This window comes from Eleginops maclovinus, chromosome 6 (assembly GCF_036324505.1).
Source record: "Eleginops maclovinus isolate JMC-PN-2008 ecotype Puerto Natales chromosome 6, JC_Emac_rtc_rv5, whole genome shotgun sequence".
Lineage (NCBI taxonomy): Eukaryota > Metazoa > Chordata > Actinopteri > Perciformes > Eleginopidae > Eleginops > Eleginops maclovinus.
The window spans coordinates 23,067,548-23,093,337 of NC_086354.1; the positions used below are offsets into that span (position 1 = coordinate 23,067,548).

The 25,790-nt window shown below is 41.9% G+C and overlaps 2 protein-coding genes across 8 annotated transcripts in view; one reads left to right on the forward strand and one right to left on the reverse strand.

The window, feature by feature from the left end:
• Positions 1–25,790, reverse strand: part of LOC134866079 (partitioning defective 3 homolog) — a 244,430-nt gene that overhangs the window by 210,021 nt on the left and 8,619 nt on the right. The gene's annotated exons all lie outside the window — the stretch shown is intronic.
• LOC134865942 (uncharacterized protein DDB_G0271670-like) lies at positions 1,435–2,279 on the forward strand. The gene is made up of 2 exons (XM_063885796.1): positions 1,435–1,614; positions 1,734–2,279. The coding sequence occupies exons 1-2, from the start codon at positions 1,435–1,437 to the stop codon at positions 2,277–2,279; spliced, it is 726 nt and encodes a 241-aa protein (XP_063741866.1).

Here is a 25,790-nt window from a genome sequence, read left to right on the forward strand (position 1 = left end):
AAGTGTATTTGATTCAGTTTTTTTAAGTACAAATGTGACCAATATTTGAGCAGATGGGATGAAAATGAAATTATTTTCATTTGAAAGGAACACAAGAAACAACAACCACATGACAACAAAGCTGAAATAAGTAAAAGACAATACCTGACATGTCATTACTTAAAAAAGCACGCAAATTAAAAAACATCACTTAAATAGAAAGTGAAAATAATATAAATACAAAACATTGCTCGCAGTTTTTGTCACATGTGCACAGAAATATATATATGTATGCAGGCCTTACTCCAGACAAACAACAATAAAACATGAGGACTCCAGACTGCAGACCGTCCTAAGTTTAGATTGGAAGAAGCGTGTTGTGTTGGTCGTTGATATGCGTGCGTCTGTGTGGGCTTATTATGCGCGGTGGTTTCCTATATCCACTTCATATAGCCTGGTGTGTGTCTGCTGGGACTGGGCAGGGCATGCCACATCAAAGACTGCGTAAAAAATGTTGTGTGTGTGTGTTAGTGTGTCAATCTGTGGCAGCCGAGTACAAAATAGCTCACAGCTAAATGTCACCGTGCCAAACTTATGACAGCAGACAGTGGCATAGTAAACAGGGTCAGAGGCGGGAGCACACGAGCTGTGATGTGGTGTACTTCCACTCAAAGACAGAAATGGATTCCTCCCATCTTTACGATTTAATTACCCTCATAAAAGCCACTTTAGTACTTATTTATATTGTGAAATGTTATGTTGGCATGAGTAAATAGTTGTTGAATAAGGTTTTCCATTTCCTGTAGTGTGTAATATAGATTTTAGTGCATGTAAATGGACTCAAAGTCTAAATTCCATCCCCTCCCCCCGCCTGAACGCCTCCATTGGACTCCTTTGTTTACTTCAGTCAAATAATGACATCACTATGTTACACTCGCGCTTCTTTTGGCTAGCGCTCCAACACATGTGATACTGTAGGCTAAGTGGTTGACCAATCACAACAGAGCCCACCAGCTAACCAATCAGAGCCGACTGGGCTCTGGTTTCAGACAGAAGGTGAAAAGAGGAGCTGCAGCACAGGCAGGATGAGAAACATAAAGAGCTTTCTGAACATTAAAGCATGGAGGACATTTACAAAATAGGGGGAAATAAATGATTGAGAGTCATGTCGTTTAGATACAAGGAAATGTATTTGGCTACAATTGGTCTGATGTTTCATTCAAATGTAATAGCTAGACCCTTTTGTTTTTTACGAACAAGAAGCAGAATAGGCCAAATTAAGAGGTGGATAATCCAACTGTGATCCTCAGCTCTCTACAGAACGCACCACAGCAGTCCAGAACTCAACAAGCATTTTTCAAATCAAAGCATCAAGTGGTTGTCGAGTCCAATAAACACAGTTTGAATTCATCGTGGAAACCCTTATTGTGCAGGTTTGCTGTACATAAAGTCAACATGTCTCAGGGAGAGTCGGACGTCCAGTCAGACGAGAGCGACTGTAAGATGTGGAAGGACTTCAGTGATGACGAGAAATGTGACGACGGAGAGTCCAATTACCTGGACATGGTCCACCTGCACAACAATCTGATGCGCTTTGAATACATCTACCACAACAATGCTTGGATGGACTCAGTGGTAGGGCAGCTAATGATTATTCTTAATAGATTTTTATCTATATATCAAGTATTTTTCTGAGTTTGACCATTATTAATCGGTGTTTAGAGGCAAACTGATGTCTTAAAACTGATTTTCAGGCGACGGAGGAAGAAGATAATGGGGAAAGCTTCGACTTTGACTATTTGGCCGCAGAGATTGCTCAAATGCGAGCCGACAATGAAAGATTGCTTTCCGAGATAGCTGAGATCAGAGGACAAATCAGCAGGCTCATGGCAAGCTTTTCCTCCTCATCTTCCTCCAGTTCTGAAGAAGCAAGGCCCATCTCTTCCTCCAGTTCTGAAGAAGCAAGCCCCATCTCTTCCTCCAGTTCTGAAGAAGCAAGCCCCATCTCTTCCTCCAGTTCTGAAGAAGCAAACCCCACATCTTCCACCAGTTCTGAAGACGTAAGCCCCAAATCTTCCTCCAATTCTGAAGAAGTAAGCCCCACATCTTCCTCCATTTCTGAAGAACTAAGCCCCACATCTTCCTCCAGTTCCTCGTCAGACTCCGACGGCGCCTCCTCTCCATCTTCCGACACATATCACTTGGTTGGAGCTGTCCACGAATGGGATGCTTGCCAGATCAATGAGGAGCTCGTCACCACATCTTCCAGTTCCTCTTCGGACTCGGATGATAAGGATTGACAGATGATGGATGCAGACTTTTCGTTAGAGAGAGGCTAAGGGTTATACTGTGAGCAAACTACCAATAAAGAACTGTAAGTTTAAGCAAAATAGTTTCATTTTCCAGAAGAACTTGGTCAATCCAATGGTGCGTTTGACAAAAAAGGTCCAATTTGTTGGTATATTTTCAGCCACTGAGCCCCAGGGTTTGTTTCCAACCATTTCCAATGAGGAGAAAGCTAATGCCATGGCATGCAACCACTTAAAGATCGCTCCAAGCGCTTCGAGTTAAAGATATTTTTATCTGTTCATTATAGCGCTGGTGACGTCCCTGTAATCATCAGAAGAGAAGATTGGGTTTTTGGTCTGTTCTTTGAGACGGAAACTATCATATCAAAGACAGAAAAGGCTGGATCCTGGATGTTTCAGCTGGTGAGTATTATACTTTTGTCACCATATGCCATCTTCCTTGTAGCTCCACGGAGCGCTGAAGCTTTATCTTTAAAAAAAAAGCGTGGGAGCAAGCATCTTCCAATTGGTTTTCAAGGTAAAAAACAATGGAAAACAAATATAAAGTAGCCCTGTAAAGTAGAAAATAAAGGCAAGGGGGCAAAGCTAGTTTGTGTTACAAAAAGAGCCAATGTGTGGCCTCTTCCCAGCGCCATTCTGCCAGGAAAAGACGCTTTGTGGATTCATTTATTAACTTCATTCATTGTAAATCTACAGCCTTTTTAAACCTGCCAAACCTGCAATATACCTTTTTCCTCATTCACCTTTTAATCATTCATCCCTTTCTTTCTCAAGATCTCTTACCATCCTGTTCTATTTCTGTCTCACACTCTTCCTCCCCCTCCACATCCTTATAAAACTTTAACAAAATGCTGTCCTACACTTGACACTAACTAAGGGGTTGTTTCATATTCAAAAGCGCTGCAGTGCGGTATAGGTTTTCATATCCCGACACACTCAAGGTGTACATGAAGCCCAAAGACCATTAAATATCTTCACCATTTACAGGTCAGAAATTCAGTATTTCAGAAGGATATGAACACTGATATGCTCCAGTGTCCAAATAATGGATTAACTATAGGATGTTTGGTGCTGAAACATAAATAGCCATGCAGTGTTTTCTCTCTGGGAATCGTTTGCATATCTATCCAGCTCAATATAACTGTGTAGTGCTACCTACTGCAGCATCCCCTCCCCTGCAATTCTTGACATGGGCGATGCAGAAATCACAGCAAAGATCTGAAGGAATACTTAAGAGATTGTGGATTTAGGGTTTACAGAAGGGACGCTTTTTATGTTACACCAAGGCCAGGTGGAGGCTGAGGGAGGGAGGAAGTCACTTAAGGAAAATGTGATGGTGGAATCTGCTCCAATTAAGACACTTAACTGAAGTGCTTTAAAGTCAAACACACAGATTTATCCTCACAGCAGGCGGCCCTAAAGAACAATGGATTAGGAACACACAGTCGGCTTATTGTCACGCCACAAGTGCATGTGGTGATGCACAACTTCTTATATGTGAAATGGTACATTTTATGAGGAAAATATCTGTACTGGTGCTTGTTTAACTCAAGGGTCGATACCCACAGCATCAGTGTTTTCCTTCTAAGCACATTTAACAGCGCAGGTAAATTAATTTTAAAAAGAGCTTTGAGATGTTTGCTCCTTAGATCTTCACCAAATTGGGGATAAATGGGCAGTTTTTAACCACAAAATGATGTAATCATACATCCTTTCGAAAGTTAAAGTTATCTTTTTTAGCAAAAACAAGAAAATCAAAGACTTATTCAGGTAGAGTTTCATCATCTTAACCTCACATTTCAAGCCTGACGTCAATATGTGAGGTTCAAGGTTCAAAATAAGGCTCAGTTTGATCCTTAAATGAGCAACAAAAATCATACTGCTCCGATCTACCAATGCTGTTTAACCAGAGGTGAAATAAAGTCATCGCTTTGTTAGTCATCATCTTGATTAAAGAGTCCTGTGTAAGGTCCTGAAAAGGTCATGCGACTGGAGGCCACTGCTTCCAAAACACAAGTTAGAAATACTCACAGGATAACAGAAAGAAACCCTAAAATCAAAACTCAAACAAAGATTCAAACTATTTCCACAATACAAAATAAATGTTTGAAGAAGATTGTAAGAAAGCTCTCCATCCATAACATCCATTAGCTGTAGTAGTAGCTACTTAAGGCGCTGCTTCTGTAACTAAAGTCCTGACTTTGAATTCCCAAGGTGAAGTTGAAGAGGTAAGTAAATACACAGCAGCAGAGAGACTTCAAATGGCACGTTTACTTTTTGATGAAATGAAAATCCATGATGTCAGCATGAGATTTGATGAGGTAATGCAGCCTTACAAAAAAGACCGCTCTCTCTGTGCTGTGTGTAATGCAGCCCAGGTGTGACTGAAAATAAGAAGCTGCTGGAGAAAAGGCAGTGAACCCTCCCTGAGTAAATAAAGGGTAAACACTACTTGTTTCCTCAAGGGCTTAGAGAATTAGTGGAAAAAAAAGCCGAGAACTTTTGAAAAATCACAACATGAGTAATCACTCTGTCATGTATTCAAACAGAGAATACCTGACGCTCTATCTTTAAATCCTCCTTTAATCTCTTTGTGATGTTCGGATGTGTGCACAGGGCTACACGCTGCACATGACCTCCACTGCAGGGTCACAGCGAGGAACAAAGGACCCTTTCATTCAGGTACAAATGACCCCAGTGAAGAGAGAGGAGGAAATTGGAAAATGCCATTCAAGTGCTCGGTGATGGGTAAACACACACTGATTTCTGTACCGAGGCAGATGTACAGAGGTGGGAAGAAGAACATTTACTCAAGTACAACTTGCATGTTGAGGTATTCTTTTTTAATGCTACTTTTCCTCCACTACATGTATTAACACCTTTAGTTGCTAGGCAGATTAGGATGAGTGATGGTAAATATAATCTCCCTTAAATCAGACTGTAGTTCACCTGCAGTAAATCCAGCAGCTACCCTGCAGTATACAAAGCCATTCAAACTAGCTGCACCTTTACCAGCTCTGAGAACACTTTACTGATCAATCATTATAAAACATATCAGAGATATTATTCTGAAATGGACCAATCAGACAATGACTACTTTTACTGTCGCTACTTTAAGTACATTTAGAGGAGAGTACTTTCTACTTTCACTAGAGGAACATTTAGAATACTTTTACGGTGACAGAGTATTCCTACACTCTGGTACTTCTACTTTACTCAAGTACAAGACCTGAGTACTTCTACTTTACTCAAGTACAAGATCTGAGTACTTCTACTTTACTCAAGTACAAGACCTGAGTACTTCTACTTTACTCAAATACAAGACCTGAGTACTTCTACTTTTACTCAAGTACAAGATCTGAGTACTTCTACTTTACTCAAGTACAAGATCTGAGTACTTCTACTTTACTCAAGTACAAGACCTGAGTACTTCTACTTTACTCAAGTACAAGATCTGAGTACTTCTACTTTACTCAAGTACAAGACCTGAGTACTTCTACTTTACTCAAGTACAAGATCTGAGTACTTCTACTTTACTCAAGTACAAGATCTGAGTACTTCTACTTTACTCAAGTACAAGACCTGAGTACTTCTACTTTACTCAAGTACAAGATCTGAGTACTTCTACTTTACTCAAGTACAAGATCTGAGTACTTCTACTTTACTCAAGTACAAGATCTGAGTACTTCTACTTTACTCAAAAACAAGATCTGAGTACTTCTACTTTACTCAAATACAAGATCTAGTTTTACTTAAGTACAAGATCTGAGTACTTCTAATTTTAGTCAAGTACAAGATCTGAGTACTTCTACTTTACTCAAGTACAAGATCTGAGTACTTCTACTTTACTCAAGTACAAGACCTGAGTACTTCTACTTTACTCAAGTACAAGATCTGAGTACTTCTACTTTACTCAAATACAAGATCTGAGTACTTCTACTTTTACTTAAGTACAAGATCTGAGTACTTCTTCTACCTCTGCAGATGTGTCAGGGTGGCAAGGAGGAACTACAAGATCGTGTGGATCGTAGGATTTAGGAGCAAAAAAACTATTTGAGACGAAGTACTATACTTAAGTAAAACAATTGAGGTACTTTACTTGAGTTATTTAAAAAAATAACATTTTGTAGGTAAATGTTGTACTTTTTACTGCACTACATTTATTTTACAGATTTAGTTCCTAGTTTCTCTGCAGAATTAGATTACACATACAAAATATACATCAATTAATACATTATTCTATGTTATCACAGGTGAAGCTAGCCTGTATGTGAAATCATTTAAATAAACCTCACTTTTGTGCAACATTTAAGTTATAAACACATGAATGGTCAAGGTATAAAAACGTGAACTCTTTTTACTGAAACCTTTCTTAAAACCAAACACGTCGTCTTCGTAACACATAACATATTCTGAGGCAGCCTCCTCTCTCCTCACTGGCTGTTTCTGTGTCCCTCTCATTGAAACCTCTCACCCCGCCCTTCAATCCAGACTGAATATTAATACCTAAGGACTGCAGCCTTTGACCACACACACACACACACACACACACACACACACACACACACACCAGGACGGGCGGCTGTTCATTCTGCAGAGTAAATAGACTGGCAGCGGTCCAGACACTTGAATACCACTTGGCTCTGACATGAGGGAGGAATGCTGGCACTCCGTTTGGGGTGGAGTGACGCTGATGTAAATGCTGACATCGCTGCCAGATAAACATATTCATCTTTTCAAGTTTCTGGCCTCCAAAGTTTTGATCACATGTTTTAAACAGACTGGAAAAATTCAACCAAAACAGGAAGACATGTAGTTTAAATAAAATCAGTGTAGTTTTTTAAAGTCAAGCAGTCAACGCCAAATAACAGATTTGAAAAGTGGGTTCATAAATATAAAAGGTATTTCTATTATCTTTTTAAACAGTACGATGTTTTCTAACTTGAGCAAATATTAGACATCATGTCATTGACCCTGTAGTGAAATTATTTGATAGAGCTGCAGGGTTTTCCTACAAAAATATAGCATGATGGCGCTAACGTTACTAAGCCCCGCCCACTTTTCGGTGAAAATCCTGCATCAGAGCTAAGCAGAAAATAATAGTGTCTTCATGTCTTAAAGCTGCCGAGTCATATATTGCACCTCCAACAACAAATAAATCCAGAGCTCCGGTTTCTTTACTTCCTCTCCAGAAAAAAGGAGAGTAAAAGAAAGGATCAGAAATCTCAGTGTCAGTGTCAGCCTGCTGCCTGCCACTCGTCCCCCGGCAGACCCACCGGACATCCATCCCCTATTTATTCTCAGTAAGCTGTCTCTGCCGTCTGACCAGACATCTGACCCCATCTTCATATCTCTGGATTCTTTAAACCCTTTTTGACCAAAAGAAATATTGTTTTCTGGCATCACTTTAACATTTTACGGGGGACTATCAGCAATCTGTCGTTAAAAGGATTGTGCTTTTGCAGGTTTTCCCTTTCCTGTAGTGTGTTATAGGTTTGTGTGCATGTCAACGGTCTGCAAATGCTGAAATGACTGTGTTCTTCCAGAGGGAGTTTCTCTCCCACTCACTCTGTACCTCTCTATCAATCAATCCATCCATGTTTCATCCTTTGATTCAACCTTTCAACTCCACTGATCTCGCTGCCTTTGTCTCATACAGACTGAAACAGACCAAACAGAGGGGGGGGGGGAATGAAAACAGAGAGAGGCGCTGGCAGGAGAAAGCACCTCAATGGCACGGAGCCTCAAACAGAACAATGTCACCATTCAGAGAGAAGTCATATATCTGATCAAAGCAGGCAACCACCCGACAGTTTGAGAAACTAAAAATAGGATAAATTACACCGCCGCCGACAAACCCACATAAAGAATAACGCAGGTACGATTAATCTGCACATTGAGCTTCAGCGTGAGAGAAGCACAGAGCTCCTATGAATTACTCATGTGAGGAACAGCATCAAAGGAGAATAACCAACAGAAAGCAGCCTGTTAAAGATGCAGCAGAACAAGAGGAGCTCACGTGAGCTGCACAGGGACCACAGCCTAATCAACACGATGAACGATAAACACAGCAGAGAAATATCTTCAACTACCTACTTCCTGTGCAGGGAGATGCAAGAGAGGATGAGAGGAAGACAAGGGAGGAAAAGAGGAAGATAGGATTAAGAGGGTGGAGAGGTAGAGTGAGGATTGAATGAGAAAGAGAGGGAGAGGAAAACAGAGGGTTGATACAGGAAGACAGGGAGAAAGGTCGAGACAAGAGGGGGTAGATGGGAAGAAAAGAGGGAGAGAGGAAGGAAGGGTGAGTAGAAGAGAGGTAAACAAGAAGAGGAGAGGAAGAGAGGGGAAGAGAGAAGAGAAGGGGAAGAAAGATGAAAATAACGGAGGAAGTGTGGGGAAGGGAGGATGAGAGAAGGAAAGAGGAAGAGAGGATGGAGAGGAAGAGAAGAATGGATGAAGAGAGGATGGAGATCGCAAGAAAGGAATGAAGGACAAGAAGAAAGAAAGAGGTAGAGAAAAATAAAGGAGGAAAATTACAGAGGAAGTGTGGGGAAAAGAGAGAAAGAGGAGGAGAGGATTGAGAGGAAGAGAAGGAAAGAGGAAGAGAGAGAAACCGGAAGAAAGGATGGAGAGGAAAATAGGGAAAGGTGAAGACAGGATGGAGAGGGAGAGATGGAAAGAGGAAGGGAAGATGAGAGGAAGAGAGGATGGAGAGGAAAATAGGGAAAGATGAAGAGGAAAGGGGGATGGAGAAGAAGAGAAGGAAAGATGGAGAGGAGAGAGGAAGGGAGGATGGAGAGGAAGAGAAGGAAAGATGGAGAGGAGAGAGGAAAGGAGGATGGAGAGGAAGAGAAGGAAAGATGGAGAGGAGAGAGGAAAGGAGGATGGAGAGGAAGAGAAGGAAAGATGGAGAGGAGAGAGGAAGGGAGGATGGATGGATATAAAGCAAAATACTTTTTACTTTTTCAAAAACACTTCATTTTAATATTTGGCAAATCAGCAATGTCTTTCAGTAAAGTGCTTGTGTGACAATGTCCTCATAGCACCAGTGGATGTTCTTAAAAGTATCTAAAAGAACAGGATGGAGGTAGGGTGGGAAAAGGAAGAGAGGATGAAGAGGACATCCTGGTTTACAGGAGAGGAAGAGAGGGAGTTATGAGCCAGCAGCCTCGGGACACTCTGAGTCATCTAATGGATATTTCATTAAGCAATTACTGTTTCTTCTCCTCTAGCTCTACACATAAACATGGATTACATCATAGTCATGTGGGGCTTTCAGAGCCTCCCATTGGCTGATGAGACCAAACTTCAATCTTATAGTAACATAATAATCTTTTAATTTAGTCGTGAACATTTTTGCTGTTTTTTCAGACGCAAAAGGGTCTTTAAAAGATGTCAGTGATGGTTATCCTACTGGTCCAGGGAGCCAGTGGTCTTAACATCACATAAACATGGATAGAAACCTTCAGCTTGAGCTCGTTCACACGTCTAAAATGGGTCTGTGATGCCAAATTGCGAGCCTGTGTCATCCAAAAACACAATGACGTGCTTTTATAAATGAATTTGCACTCCGTCCCGGTGGCAGGATTAAGCGGCTTAGTGGAGATGAAGCATTTGGGATCGACTGTTTAACACAATGTTTCCCACGGTGACCTTCACACAGGTTGTATGTTAACTAGCTGATATTGAAAACCAATAAAAGTCAGAGTCACAACGGTGTGTGTTCTCACCAAACACTGGGCGGGAACAGATAAGAGCGAAAAGGGTTAAGAGAGGATTCAAGCTACTTTCATTCTGTTTCTGAAAGGGCAGCTGTTGATGCCCCTCTATTTAACCAAGAGACGTGTAAATATCAATTATTTATTAAATGGATGTATATTTTGACCGCATGATTGCCACAAGATACCAAGAGGTTTTCCTTTCTTAGCATGGTCATAAAGACTGCACAAATAACCACTGAAACTGCATTATAAACTAGTGCAAAATTGGTGAAAATATCTGAATGAAGCAGGGGATTTTCCTGAAAAATACAGTATGAGGGAGCTGACGTCGAACGCTGTATTTGACACAATTTGTTCATCTTTTTGGAGTCCTTATACAGTTTTTCACGAACAGAAATATTGTTTTCTGGCATCACTTTAACATTTACACAAGGAAAATCTGCGTTTCGGTTTGAGGGCGCACACCGACAGTAAACCCTGAGTTTTATGGAGATGTCCACACACTTTACTCTACAGACGTAGCAAAATATCCTTGTTTGGTACAGATTATGAAACCATGCCATCACCATGATCATTGAAACATATGTTTCTCTAATGATCAAGAGAAGAGAAGAAGAAGGAGCTTCACAAAAAAGATTCACACTGCCCACAACACAGCAAAAAAAACGGGGCTATATTTGGCGCTTCCATTAGCTAGAACACTTTTGGGAAACAATTTTCTAATCGCCTAATGTTTACAAATGAGCGCCTTCTTATCAGAGAAACGGCTCACTTTCATTCCATTAGAGACATACTTACCAGCTCTCACTCACTGAGTGTTTTTGGGCTGCAGTTCAAACCATAACAAGGTCAATGTTGGTCTGGGTGCAAACACTCCAGGGTGCTGGTTTTGGTGTAAGCGGCAGGTGAGAGGTCTAATACATAAAGACAGTTCAGAAAGACAGGCGGAAATGTTCCTAACAAGTATTAAATTGTCTGTCATTATGATGTCAAATGTAATAATCCCCGCCTGTCCAAACACTGAAAATTACAGTGTATGTTGATGTGTTTGGCAAAGGTTTGCTTTGAAAAACTGCCCGGCAACAGGAAACTGTGGCTATTAGAGAGACTGGATTAGACTTTCTAGAAATCAGGAATAAACTTAGTAGGAAATATTTTTGCTTTAACGTATTCCTCTGTGTAAAGAAACTCTTATAGTCAGAACAGGAAACCTCAGCTGTAACTGCAATTGCATCCAATGGGAAAAAATCCAGCACAAAATGACCAAAACAGAGTTTCCAGACAAAGACAACGTAGAAAAGTTTGGTTTCCTCGAATGGGGTCAGTCTGGGAGTAAAAAGGCGAGGTGAATTGAAGACACACGTCGGAGAGGCGTCTACAGTTACAGCAGCTGTCAGCCGGCCAACGCTCGCCCCTGAACCAACTGCTCTCGATCCTTCAACAACAAGGATAGAATTCAAGACCAAGCGAGGGGGGGGGGGGGGGCAAAGAGGAGAAATAAATCTTGCATTTGCGTTGGAAGGTAAGTTAACAAAAAAAGGAGGCAACAAATAACTTTGAGAAAGAACTACGAAAGACCCTGGATTACTGCCAGACATTTCAACTCGATTGGGGTTTTGTATTTTCAGGTTTGACTCATAAACATCCTGCACTATAAGAGACTTTTATAGGAAATAATGAAGGAAGACAGCTTGGAAAAAAGACTAGTATCAGAATCAGACATCAATGTATGTCTCACAGCGAGGGAATGATGCAGCAACTCTTCAAACAAAGCTAAAGACCTTATCTGGTAACAGTCTGCATCACATTTCATGATAGATAACCCACAGAAACCACAATTTATGACGATAAAAAGAAGGTGCTTCTACAAATGATAAGCTAAGATACCTCGAATACTTCCACTTCCAGAACTCAAGATTACCGTCAAACACTACTTTTAGGTTTTGTATATTAGAGTTTGACTCGTGATCATGTTGTTGCATGACAAGGGACTTTGAAAAGAGAAGAGGAGAAGCAAGACTCCTGAGAAAGAAATAAAGGTAAGTATAGGATACTGACAGAACTAGACTGACAGATCTGGGAGATCTTGCCGAGATAAAAAGCTTTGATCTTGCTTGATATCTTTATTAATGAAGAGGAAAACAGTAAGTAGGAGGGATAGAGAAAAGACAAACAAGTGCAGCAACAGGAGAGACAGGAAGATGGAGATAAAATCAGAGGCGACTGGTTCAGGTGCATCGGGAACTGGTGATCCGGAAAGCAAGGAAATTCAATCCTCTGAGTGTTGTATTCCACAAATGACCCGCTTTTGAAACAGGTCTGAAAGCTGCCTTCTGCACAGACAAAACAAGAGACTATATAACGGTATCAATAAGGCGTGTTTGTGATACTCCGATGGTTCACTGAAAGGATTATTAGTCATCTTTATTGCAGAAACTCCAAATAGAGACATCAAATTACAAGCAGTACAAGTGGTGTTGTGGTATTTTCTATGCTGTCCTGTAGTCCTTTGTCTAATGTCTGCAGAGAATCAGAGTCATCAACAACACCACCGCAAAGAAGTGGTGCACCTGCATTTTGTCGCTATTATTCGACTGAGTTTCTTTATTTGATGTAACCTAAAGCCACTATGCGCACATCAGTATCTTTTTCCCGCCGCTGTCCTACTTTGAAACCTGTTTATTTATTTGACACAGTTCATTCACAAGTCAGTCGTTCACCGTCACCCATGTTGTTCTAGTGTTCTAACAGCACGACAAAACAAACAGAGCATGCTTTACAGTGTCAGCTCATCGGACAGAAGACGGTCAGGTTACTCTGCTTGGGACATTCCTAGTGAGGGTGAGTGTGTATATGAAAACATGACCGTGGCACTGACACTGAGTACATAACAGAAGCTCTTAACCGTGGTACATGATCTTTTTCTTAAGCAGCAACACAACACGGCCAAGATCAAACATACCGGGACCTGTCCGACTCCAGGAAACTCCACTTTGTGTCTCCTCTTGAGAGCATACTGGTGGTTCCACATATCATCTGTACATTAAACCACACACCACTGATCCGTCTATCTTGCAGCATACAACAATATGCAATGCTTCAAACGCTGTGTGTGTGTACCTGGAACATGTGTATGTATGCATGTGTGTGTGTTCGTTAGCGTACACGTGTGTCACTGACTTCCTGAAAGAGTCCTGAAAGAGGACACAGTCTGCAACACCTGTAACCTGTTCTCTTACAGAGACTGTGGGGATCAGATGGCCTGTGACGCTGGTTATTGATACTCCTGCACGGCAACAGAAACGGTGTAATGTGTGCGAGTGATCTACATGAGAAATGCAGTTGATACTTGAGCTCAAGTATCGCACTCGATTTGCATTCATGCGCAGTTATGGCTGCTGTATCAGGCGGGGATGAATCTCTTCATGAAGCATCAATCTCACTACAATCAGTAAGGTAGTTTCACTCAGGCCCTGGAAGGGTATTTTATCACACTTAAACCCCAACAGTATTTACATTCCTATAAGCGCAGTGGTTTGTCAAGATGAAAGTGGCTTGACATGCCAATAGAGAAGACAAGGAAGCTTTCATTTCACAGGTTATTTTAGACTTTCTCTGCCGGTTTCGACGTGTTCAGGAGGACATTGTTGGACTTTAAGTACACTGTAAATCTCATCATTTCTGTCTGACACTCCAAGCCATTTCTGTAAAGACACAATCTGTCCAAGTGAAGCAAGAGAGTGTCATATCCCAGGTGGGCAAAGCAGAAATGTGTGTTGGACAGGTGCAGGAGGATCTGCAGGCAGCTGGATCAGATCAGGTGAAGCGAATACATCACACTCAACGGGACGGCAGCCGAAAGGCGCTCACGGTCTACGCTTTAGAAGACTCTGTGCCACGTTCCACTCAAGCCACATGAAGACGGAGTTACATAATGGGACATTTTTAAAAGTTGAAATTTGGAGAGAAAAGAAAGTCAGAAATTTGAGAAAAAAAGTCGGAATTTTTAGGAAAAAGTCATACTTTTTTTTAATAATCAGAACTCTTTAAAAGTCGACATCTAGAAAACATTCAAGAAATGTGAACTTTGAAAAGAACATCAAAAGTAAAAAAAAATTGGGGGACAGAAAGTGTGAATTTTTAAAAGACGGTGATTAGGGCCACATGAAGAAGGAGTTATGGGTCTTCTTTAGTTTCATACTCTGGTGTTTCCACCCTTTAGGGTTGACGAAAAAACCCTAAGGTACTAAATGTAATACAGGACGAGGGATTCTGGACAGTCAGCTACAAATTTGCATCTCATTTCATTGGAATTTTCTATTTCTAACCCTGATTTAAGCACAAATGTAACCGTGGGCGAATGAGCAACAGGATGTGTAGATTATATTGAATTGCAGTCAGAAATTGTCTGTCAGTATCATGTCACAAAACACTGTCACTGGAGGGCAGGGCTCGATGACTGACTGCTATCAGGAGACGATCTAGTGGTGGTTCCCCTCGTCTGGTTTCCGGAAGAATGTGACAGAAGGATTTCCTGTCTGCCAGAGGTGGAAGTCAAACAGGCAAAGCATCTATAGAACTGGTTCTACCAAAGCGAGTTCCTTCTCCTTTTCCAGAGAGACCCTGTTTGTATGCATTGAGTTGTCATTTTTAATTGCCTTAAACAAGTGCATGGAATTCAGAGGACTCATGGTTCAAGCTTTAAGGCCTTCAGGGTAACTAAATAAACATCTGATTATAAAGTTGGATCATCTCCATAACAACAGTTTGCAAAGTTTCTAAGAATCCCATCTCTTTGAAGACACAATGTGTTAGCCAAGTATGCTCATATTTGTCTTGTATTAACTATTATGGGTCATTCAAGATGTTTTTCCTGACAAAGTCACGTTTAACAGTCCCTAGAAAAAAGGTATTCAAAAAGCTACCACCCAAAGCTAAAGGCAGCTCAAGGTTTAGGGATATCTTAGATTATCATCAGTGACACAAAAGTTCTTCTTGTACAACACTCTTCAGGCTTTTGTGTTTCACTCTGACTGGATACATGTTTTCTCAGTGGTCAGCAGAAAAGGTTGGCAAAGTACAGGCAAAAGAAGATAACGCTGCACCAATGCATCGATACAACTATCAACTGAAGTTGGAAAAAGTCTGAAAAACTCTTATAATTGGAGGCATAAAAGCCTGGAAGACTGGGGTGCCCCTGGAAAAAGGGGGGGGGGGAACACAATCCAAGCATTTAATTTATAGAAAATGGGTTTTTACCTAACTATTGCCAGTGCAGGACACAAACTATGTGTCCCCAATATATGTGGATCCAAGTAAAGAATCCACATATTTCCTTTACATTTGCTTCTTAATTATGTGTTTTCAAATGCAAGATGTTTTGTTGGTGTTGTCACTGATGAGCTGGCTGTACATGAAGCAAAGTTTCCCTCTGGAATTTAGCAATAGATATAGAGAAAAATTAAAGTCTGCCGCTTTAAAGTAACATTTCCACAGATGAGGGCCACAAAGCGTGCAGCAGAGAGCACCAGCACAGCTGTGTCCAGTTGTCGAGAGACTCAAACACTCTTCATCTGGGTTAACACACCCTCAAACTTGGCTTTGTTCTCACCAGCACCGAAAGAAGCTCGGCCAAGAAGCGATGTGGTCATTTCAAACAGTGACACAGCCCAGGCTATCACTTCAGATGATAAACACACACCACAGTAACGGAGAAAATCTTTCCAAGGGGTCACCAGAGTTCAGCCAATCGGAGGGACGATGTGGGAAGTGTGAGGAGGAAACTGTGCTCCTGATGGGAGTGGGTGAGGAGATATTGGAGTAGACGATGGTCTTAACCTGAGCAGAGCTTGTATGTCATTTAACTGGTTCTGACGGGACCGATGATTACAGGCAGAGGTCTACAGAGAGGGCTGAGGCCAAAGGTAATCGAGACCAGACGTGTGAGTGTGGATGTTGAACAAATGAAGTAATATTGTACGCAAGGTGAGAGAGAACCTACAGGGGAGATGGCAATATAAAAAAAGGGATTTTTATTAAATGTTATTTCATATTTTTTCCACATTTGATTTGAACTCCTTATGTAAAATAAATATCTTTATTTGATTTAATTTCATATTTTACTGTAACTTCTTAGGTTTTCATCTTTATTTTATTTGATCTTTTTAAATGTACCATCTTACTTTCACTTATGATGTTTGATTAAATAGTGTTATTCAAAATTTTCATTTATCTTTCATTTATTTAAAAGGAGCAATTGTGCAAAACACCCAATTCCCCCTTAGGATAAATGAAGTAGCTATTCTGGTGATTTGATTGTGATCATGCACACCGTTTGTGCAAAACCAGTTTGTCAATCCCGAGCAGCCTCAGGACAAAATACTTGTCAACAAACGGTGTATGCAACGGTTAGACTAGCACACACACAGCTGTCAACGGTGACAATGACACCCTGAACACAACAACGAGACTGTCTCAGTGCAGCTGGAGTTTATTATTGCAACATAATTAACGTTTGGGTCTGCCTAAAAAGTGTTTGGGGGAGGGGTGAGTGTGTGGAAAAGAAGCTTCCTCTGGAGGGATTTTAGCTTTGCAGACCGTTTACATGCACAGCAACATATATGTAGCACACTAATGGGGAGAAGACACCTGAAAAAACCATCATTAGGCCCCTTGAAATACATCTCAGCCATTTTGGGTTGAACAAACACCACTGTCCCTTCTGCAATCTCAAAAAGAACGTACACACAAGGCCTTTGTATCAGTGTATCATATACAATATGGCTATCGGAGCTGCGATCATTATGCATCTCATCAGGTCCAAACATGTTGGGGCTGAAGACGCCCACACACCAGCCCTTCTTCCTCCGTCCCAGATGAAAAGCAGGCTTTCAGGAGGTGACTCACAGCCAAAATCACCGGCTGAAAGCATCTGGCGACACCTCGTCCCCGGGTGCCGCCAATCTCAAAAAAAAAAAAGCGACTTGCGCACATACCCAATCCTGATCCCGTCATGACGCCAAATGTGATCCGAGGGATTGGGAGATGTTGTACGCGGGGATTGAGCGGGGGCAGAAGTAGTAGGAACAGTTGGTCAATGATCATACAGCGGTGCATGGGATTATTTTGTCAAACATGACCTGAAACGCAGTGCTGTCTGCCAGCGTCATGTGACCGCTCCACAGCTCCGACAGACGAATAGCTGCCAGGGCTATCAGATTACAGCAAAAACGCACAAATAAGGAGGCTTATTTGTAGCGGCTGAGATATGTCCCATTATGCATTACCGCAATAGCGGAGCTGCCAAAACAAAAAGCTCACAACTCCCCGGGGCCACTCAGGGCTCTGCAGTAGAGGAGCAGGAAGAGCTTTTACATCCTTAAACAAGCTGCAATACATGAGCTTTGACTCTGGAATATCAGTACATTATCCCAGTCAAAGGAAATGCAATTGAAGGAGAAAAACCTAAGGAAGGAAAGGTAAACATCCTAGCATCAATATAGCCATTATTAATATCTCAAGGGTCCATTTAGGAGGAGACAAGACTGCAGAAACCTGCCCTTTTTTTGCCTGTTTGAATAAGTATATTGTAACTAGACACAGTTCTCAACCGTTAAAGTCTTTACCGTTATTATCTCTGTTTGCTTATCATTGTATTTAACTTCTGCCTCTTTTGTCCTGACTCTTGTCAGGGCTTATTATCCTTGTTGAATGTGTGTGGAAACACTTTGAGATTATCTTTATTAACCACACAAGATGCACAACATGAAGCCAGCCTCACCATGCAGACACCTGCGCGTAAACCAACAACTTGAAAGAAAGTGCATGGAAGTGTGTGTGTTAGAAGGCGTAGAAGGAATCCGCCACAGTATGGGATCAGATGTGGGCTCCTCGAGTCGACTGGACTCATTAACAAATGATAAATGGATCACGCTTCAAGATGCCCGGATCGAACGCAATCCTGCAGATCAGCTCGACGAATCATTACTCTATGCATGGCCACACACACATTCATCTGCAGAAATGCATATGCAAAATCAAAGTGGTATGCGCAGATATGGAGGTGTGGCGTTTGGACCTATGAGGGAACATCTTTGGGGACTGTGAGGCCTGTACAGACAGCGAATGGGCGGACAGGCCCGGACAGGCAGAGAAAACAACAGCATGAATCACTTACAGACTCTGTTGTGTAACGTTTATGGACAAACTTCAAACACGGAAGTTTACACCTCCTTTTCCGAGTGCATGGAGAAAAAAGGGGGGGGGGGGGAAGCGTGTGCATGTCCATGTGTGGGACAGCGAGGCAGGACTGCGGTTATCCTGCAAGCACGATGCAATAATCCTCACAACATCTGGAGTCCACGAGACACTACACTCCTACCTGCTTAGTCATCGCTGCGGTGATGGCGTCACTGCGACCAAAACTGCATGGGTTTTAAGATAATAATCCTTAAAATAAAGGCTTAGTTTGTGTCCTCACAGCAACATAAACATGTGCTGACATTTTAGCATGAAGAAGACAGGAATTACAGACAGAAAGGGACATTTTTTGCAGGACGGTTTGCATCTTCTGCTTTTATTAGAGCTGTTCCACATGCGTCCTGTCTGCATTGAAACCAAGAAAAGAAGAGGAACTTGAAGAGGCTTCTTTTAAGAAGTGGGATCTGAAGACGGTGGGGGAGGTAATAGAGTCGGGATGTAGAGATGGATGTGGGCAGAAGGGGAGGTTGGAGCTCTGGGAGACGGAGAGGCAAATTGCAGTCGTTACCTCCTCTGGAGAGAAACTAAAGGGAGGTGGTGGTGGGTGGGGGTGTTACTTACAGCAGGAGAGGAGATGAGATCGTTTCCCTTGGCTCTCTGTAACTCTGATGAAATCACACTCACTCATAACCTTGCAATTATGTAACATCCATCTGGAATTTGGGTCAAAAGTGAGTCCTGGTTGAAATGTATCGGCTGGGTTTTACAAAAACCTCACATAAAACATGTTTTATTTAACTTTAAAATGCCTCCATCCCCATCCAAACAAAGATAGTTAAGTGTGATCTTGGCGTGTGAAACAAAGTATGATTAAAAATGTGTGTTTTTTTCCTGTAAGCTTAAAGGCTCAACATTTCTGATCCACTCTTGGCATTTAAATTCCACTTTGCATTAGAAGCTTGCAAAGTGGTATACATGCATATATATATATATATGTACACAAACAGTATGTGCACTCATACACCCTCTACAAGCACTGGTTATGTAAAAGGATCAACTGCAGGGTCAAGAGGACATTGTCTCCAAGAAGAGAACATAAAAAGGATATGCATGTAGAGTATACGTATCTGAAGCAGTCGACACAAAACCAGCTACTAATGCATTATTGTTGGAGCCAAAGCATTGGATCGTACGCCAATTTTCTGCAAAATAACTTCCCTGCACGACATGTTAATCACTCCAAAATCAGTCTATCGCTGTATGTGTCTGAAGGCTCAACAATCCTCTCTAAAAATAAGAAGTGTGAGTAAATCAAAGCAAGAAAAAAAACGAAACAGAAGAAAAGACAATAATTCATGTGGCTGTTTATAGAGAACCAGCTGGACTCGATCTTTGGCAGGAGCCGGGCTTTTTCCATCCATCGGGTCTGGATAGTGAAGATAGAGGTATTTGCAGTATCTCTGCCTCAAAGACAAGCTTTCACAAAGCCTCGCCGGACCCTGGGTGAGCTTCAAACTGAGGAAGAGGGATGAAAACGGAATCTTGGCAAAGGAAGTTGACCACATCGATTTATTAAAAAGTGTTGCTGATAATCAAACAGAACAAGGAAGACGTGGCTTCAGACTCTTTCTTAAATGCAAGATACTCAACCCCATTAAAGACCATTTAGTCCTCTCTACAAAAGCCATAGAAGCTTCAAAGCACCATCCATCCCCTCGCTGTATTTCAGTGCTGTGGTCTATTACGGAAAGTATTTAGCAGTCATCTGGTTGCTCGATGAGCGGGTCAGAAAGGAATCTGGCCATTTGTTTTGAGGTCCAGAAACGTCCAGGCATCCACCATGAGAATGCCTCGAAGGCTTTTCCTGTTGTGACACAGCAGGCCGGGGCTACCGCAGCGGGCACGTTATTGGGAAATAAGTAGGGCATGTGACTTTGAAGCTGCAGTCACTTTAAATGTAAATCAAGCTCACAAGCTTGTAACGTTTAGGCTCAGAATCACTTTAGACTGTCCGGATCAGCGGCTGGATGAGGGGAGAAGATCCAAAGTGCAGCAAATCCGTTTTATTCAGGAGTGTAGCCGAGGGTAAAGGACTGTATAGGGTTGTAATGTTTTGTGTAGTCATGCCGAAGGTAGTAGAGTGTTATTTCTTTCGGTATTTTGGAGTCTTTTGCGTTTTGGGAAAGTTTGCATTCAGTCTAAGTATGACGTAATACAGAAGGGTTTGAAATGCTTCTTACCTTTAAATGAAAATAGTAATAGTAACTTGCCAATGTGTTAATTGTAACCTCAGTCCCGATCTAGACCAATGGTGTCTTTGAAACTTGCACTATCGTCTGTTCAAAGTGTCTGACATTAAATGCCCTGTAATGCATTCAAGGTTGTCTATCCCTGGACCAAATCATGACTCCTAAACCAGGGTATAAACCGATTTTCCAAAGACCAATACACACTTCTCCAATACAGGCTATTCTGAGTTTCTTTACCTGCCACCATTGTAAAGGTCTAGTTAGATTCCAGAAACCTGATATACGTGGGTTAACTTAAGAAGAAGGTATCGTCATAGTGAAAACAAGCCAACGATTCAAAGCATGTCTAACTTTCTTTTTATCCTTCACCCCGTCAGTTGTATTTAACATGGATACCATTGTTCGGAGGTTTTATGAATAGCCATCTGTTCGTTCCTCCGAATAGAAATCTCTGAACTGACACAGGAAAGACCCTCGCGGTTTACATGTACCGGATGCCTGTGCATTTACTTTAATTGACAAGACGGCTAAAGAACAAGTCCAGGCTTTGGAGAGATGGGTAGAGATTCTGGGCACCGTCAAATACGTGGATCAAGACAGTCTAAATGGGGCACTTGTTTCCAACAAATGGGCCTCCTCTTTGAAATGCCAGGCGTGTTGGGTTTGGTGTCCTAATTCATGTGTGCGAGAGGGCAAACTGAAGCTGCACACACACACACACACACACACACACACACGATCATGTCAGAAGAGGCAGTAGTCCCAGGCCAAAACCTGACACAGTTCATTCAAACACAGTAAGCTTTTTATCCAGCCATTGCGTTTTTCTGCATCAACTGTCACCGCTGTGATAAGCTGCATTCAAGACACAATAAAGAACCTATCAGTGTTTATTACAAAAGCTGATTTCCTTGGAGTTTACCTCATTCATACTGAAAGAGGATGCCTGTACTCGCAGAGAATTTCTCACGTAATCCCTTTCTCATCGGTACTTCATACCTGCGGCTATGCATGAAGCAGGCAATGCAGGAGCGTTCTTACAGAAGGACACAAGGTTGTGTTCAGGCTCTGTGCTTAAAAACATAACGCCTTTTGTTGTGTGTTGCTTCTTTTTATGCCTTTTAAAAACATTTCCTGTGTCGACAGCTCCTTTTCTTCCGGTCTTCCCTTGAACCACAGTGTAATTAAAGAGCTGCTAAACCTTCATACGTGTTTTTCTGTAGATGATCCTTCACCGCAGCACCGCTCCTGTTGATCTTTTCCTTGTTTTGGGCGACCCACCGAGTTATGGCTGCTTCTTTCATCTTCATACTCTGATGCCAAATTGTCTAGATGCTAGATGAGTATCAAACAAAGCTTCCCTGATGTCTCCAAAACTATTCCTGAATGTTTATTGTTCCTTACAGTTAATCAGTGATCATTAACCTCATTCGCTTATGGGAAGATTCTTCCGTTTGTTGGCAATAAAGCAAGCTCTCTTCGGCCATGCAGCTGAATCAGGAGGTCGGATACTTTAACTTGTATTCAAATGAGATGTTAAGGTTCAGTGTATCTGCCAGACACGTTTAAACTATCCCCCTGATTGCCCACTTTCTCACAAATGACTACCAGCAGACGATTGAAGGGGGGCAGAAAAAGGCATAGCACTCCTGATGTGTCCTCACTTAAACTCAACACCAAATCCATTGTTTCAAACCTCAATCAATGAAATAAAAATGTCAGTATTGAAGAGCATTATTTGAAGCTGAAACAAACCAGCAGTGGCTTTTGTGCTGAACACCAAAAATGGAAATTGATTGGATTATGTTTTTGCAATTTTGTAGTAACACCAGTGTGTAGAACTCCAATTGATCCTGTTGCTGCAAGCTGCACAAAGACATTCACCCAACAGAAATGTACCAACACAAACACACGGAAGCCCCAGATTATCCTTCAAGTGGTTTGTACATCATCCATTGACTGTGTACTGAGAACACAAGGGAAGTTTACATACGAAGGATCAAAAGGTGAACACTAACAAGCCTGGCGTTGACAGGGAAGGAAGAAGACGTTGCTCAAGCCCGGACATGAGGCAGACTGAGAGAGTTGCTTCATCAGCTGGTCGGTCAGAAAGCAGATTTTCCTGTTGTTCCGCAGGTATGTGACGCATATTTGAGAGCAACTGGGAGAAGCTGCGTTAGGATTTAATTAGAAGGATCCGACTCTGTAACAAGGCTTCATTCATTCACTATCTTTAGAGACAATTTTGCCTCAACGTGACAATGAATCTCCTCAGATCACTGGGTTCAGGAACACTTGTAGGTTATCCCGAATCCCTGATTTACTGATTATGTCACAGCCTCTGTGTGTGTGTGAACGCACGGTGAATATTAAATAACTCTGCAGGCGGCATTCTGACAAGTGCAGACCAGCCGTGTCAAAAACACACCCAGGAGAGAATTGAGGCTTGGAATAGCAGAGGCGGCAATGAATCAAAGCCTCTTCTTTCATCTGTCATGAAACGGGCCTGTCATTTAAAACACAAGGGGCAGACATAAACACGGCAGTCATGTCGGTACTCAAGCCAGAGCCATCGTTACCTGTCAGATTCAACAGGGCAGAAAATAAGTAGCTCATTCTCGTATTTGCTAGCTGATTTGTCATTTTGGGCTCACAAGTTGATCGAGCACTTACTTAGGAACTACACTGCAGGGCAGTCCTTCCGTTTTCAATCCCCTGTGGTGCAGGAATGAGTCCTAAAACCAAGAAATTTGTCAGCATTTTACCAAATTCCGGTTCAATCGTCTTGAAGTCAACAGGTTTTCAGACATGTTTGTAGTTTGATACCTGAAATAAAGTGTGTGGTTCAAAGTAAACAAGCTTAAAACACCGTCTAAATGAGACTCCTAAACGTCATCACGCCAGACCTTAGCCAGCCTTTAGCTTGGTGGTGTTGATGCACAGCCATGCAACCGAATGCAGTTTGTTTTTAGCCTAGCATTAGCTTTTTACTTCTGGCCATTAAATATACGCTTAACATAAAGCGGTGTCAATATGTGGAAATGATCCTGCTGAACAAAGTGTGTAAGTATCATAAATGTGTGTTTGCCACTGGTCTTGTGTTCTGCAACATTCAAAATCCAATGGGATAATGCCATTGGATTTTGTTGAGGGAGCGATGCTAACTCCCGGGTCGGCTTACAAAAATATGTCCTTACTGCACTGCTCTTTACTCAAAAAGAATATGTGCTAATCAGGTTAGCTACACCTGGCGAACCCTTTTAAAAAACACAGCCTTTTGCCTCCTTAACTGAACCAGAAGCAGCCAATACACTGTCGGCACACCCCAGCCGACAGCAGGGAGAGACATGAGACGATGAAGGATGAAGTTCAGGGCCCCCGTGCCTCCGCTCTGCCCAAAGGCCAATAATCATCTATCTGTCAAAAGGCAGAGAACTCACTCGGCCTGTCCTATATTTAGCAGACAAAGCCTCGTCAGCCTAAGTACTGAATTCAATTTCAGGAGACATCATTAATCTACACTCGTAAATCATTTGGGTTATGCTAATGGCGGCTCTTCATCCTCTGTGTGTGGTTTTCTGTATCCAAGCTCAACCTCACACCTAGACTGTGTCCATGCATTTCTTTTTCCACACACAGGAAATGCTTGTTGCTTGCCTGAGCTTTTCTGTATCACTACACCACCATGTTTGTCATTTAGCTGCCGGGCAATTAACATCCAGGCGAGAACAACAACCGTTATGAGGTGGAAAATAAAATGAGATTTTCAGACCATGGCAGGAAGAATCTCGCAGAGATTTCAGATGCAGGAAGAGGGAAAATAATAAACCAGTACACAAACAATGAGGCCATAAAAAACAAAAAGGCAGAAATACAGGATCTAGGCCCCTATGGAGTGGTGCAGGGACGACATATTTTTCTAGGCTAACCCGGAAGTTAGCATTGTAAGGAGACCCTCGATAAAAGCCAAGTATTGCAGTAAATAAGATCTGTGGAAAACACACGGATATATTAATGATAATCCTTACACGTTTTCAGCAGAATCATCTCCACATATCATGAGCAAAATCAGAAGCGCAAGAGGAGTAAAAAGCTAAACTAGCGCTATAAACAAACTACAATATTGTCAGCATCTCCACGGCTAAGCTAAAAGCGGCTAATGTTTGGCATGATGACGTTTAATAGTCTCATTTATTCACAGTTTGTAAGTTTCAGATGTTCACCAGTGGGGTAAATAGAGAGAAAACCTTAAAATCTCAGAAGCTTGTGTTATCAACACGCCTTTCGTTATTGCAGCTAACCACATACTCGTTGGGAAACCCAACCCGAGGGAACCCCGAAGTGCTAAAATGCTAACTCATCTGCGGTACAACAGTTGGAAGGAAAATGAAGTCCTCAGACTCAATCACTGAGGGATACAGTATATCTGAGCCACGCTGCTGTTTGTTCAGTGTCCTGACATTCCTCACAGACAATCCTCCCCCTGTGCTTGGCGCTCACACACGCACACACACACACACACACACACACACACACACACACAGCCAGTCCTTGACATTTCACTGGGTGACTGTCCGTTGGGTTGGACAAGGGACAGTCAGGCCTGTGAACAAGGCCAGTCTGCCCGCTGGAAACAAGTGCACATTCATTTTACATTTCAGCTGATACTCTGGGGGGGGGGGGTGTTGTTTGACGGGGTAGTTACTGATTGGACTCCTCGCCGGGGTGGTTGGTCAATTCATGGACACAACCTGGATATAAGGAATCCTTCAAAACCAAAGTGGAAAACTGATTTTGGTCCGAAAAACCTCCAAATTAAACTGAGAATTATTACGATTAAAGAAAATACATTGTGTTAAATATCAGCATTGATCATATCCTCATACCATTGTCAGCCATATCCATGTCTCGCTCTAGACAAACCTGTGACCTTTTCTAACTAAGCCCTTAAATACCATGTTAATCAGTACATAACATTTCTGTACTTTATGTCATATATCCCTGAGATCTAATAAATTAGACATCTCTGGAGTTTGGGTAATGCTTTTACTGAGATGTGTTTACTACCTCTCTGAGTATATCACTGCTCCTGTTTCTTCACCTCTTTTTTTAGCTGTTACCATGCTACTGGATCTCAGGAGGACCCTAAAATTAGATGCAAATTGTAATCAACTATAATCCTTTTCAGTGCAATTCTGAAGTATTTCAGAGGAAATGATTGTCCTTAGAGCATTGTGATAATGTGGCAGTGCTATTGTGTATTAAAAACCACTGGAATGACTAGTAGATTAATAGATTGGTCGAATGACAGGCTGTGCTATATATAACTTTAA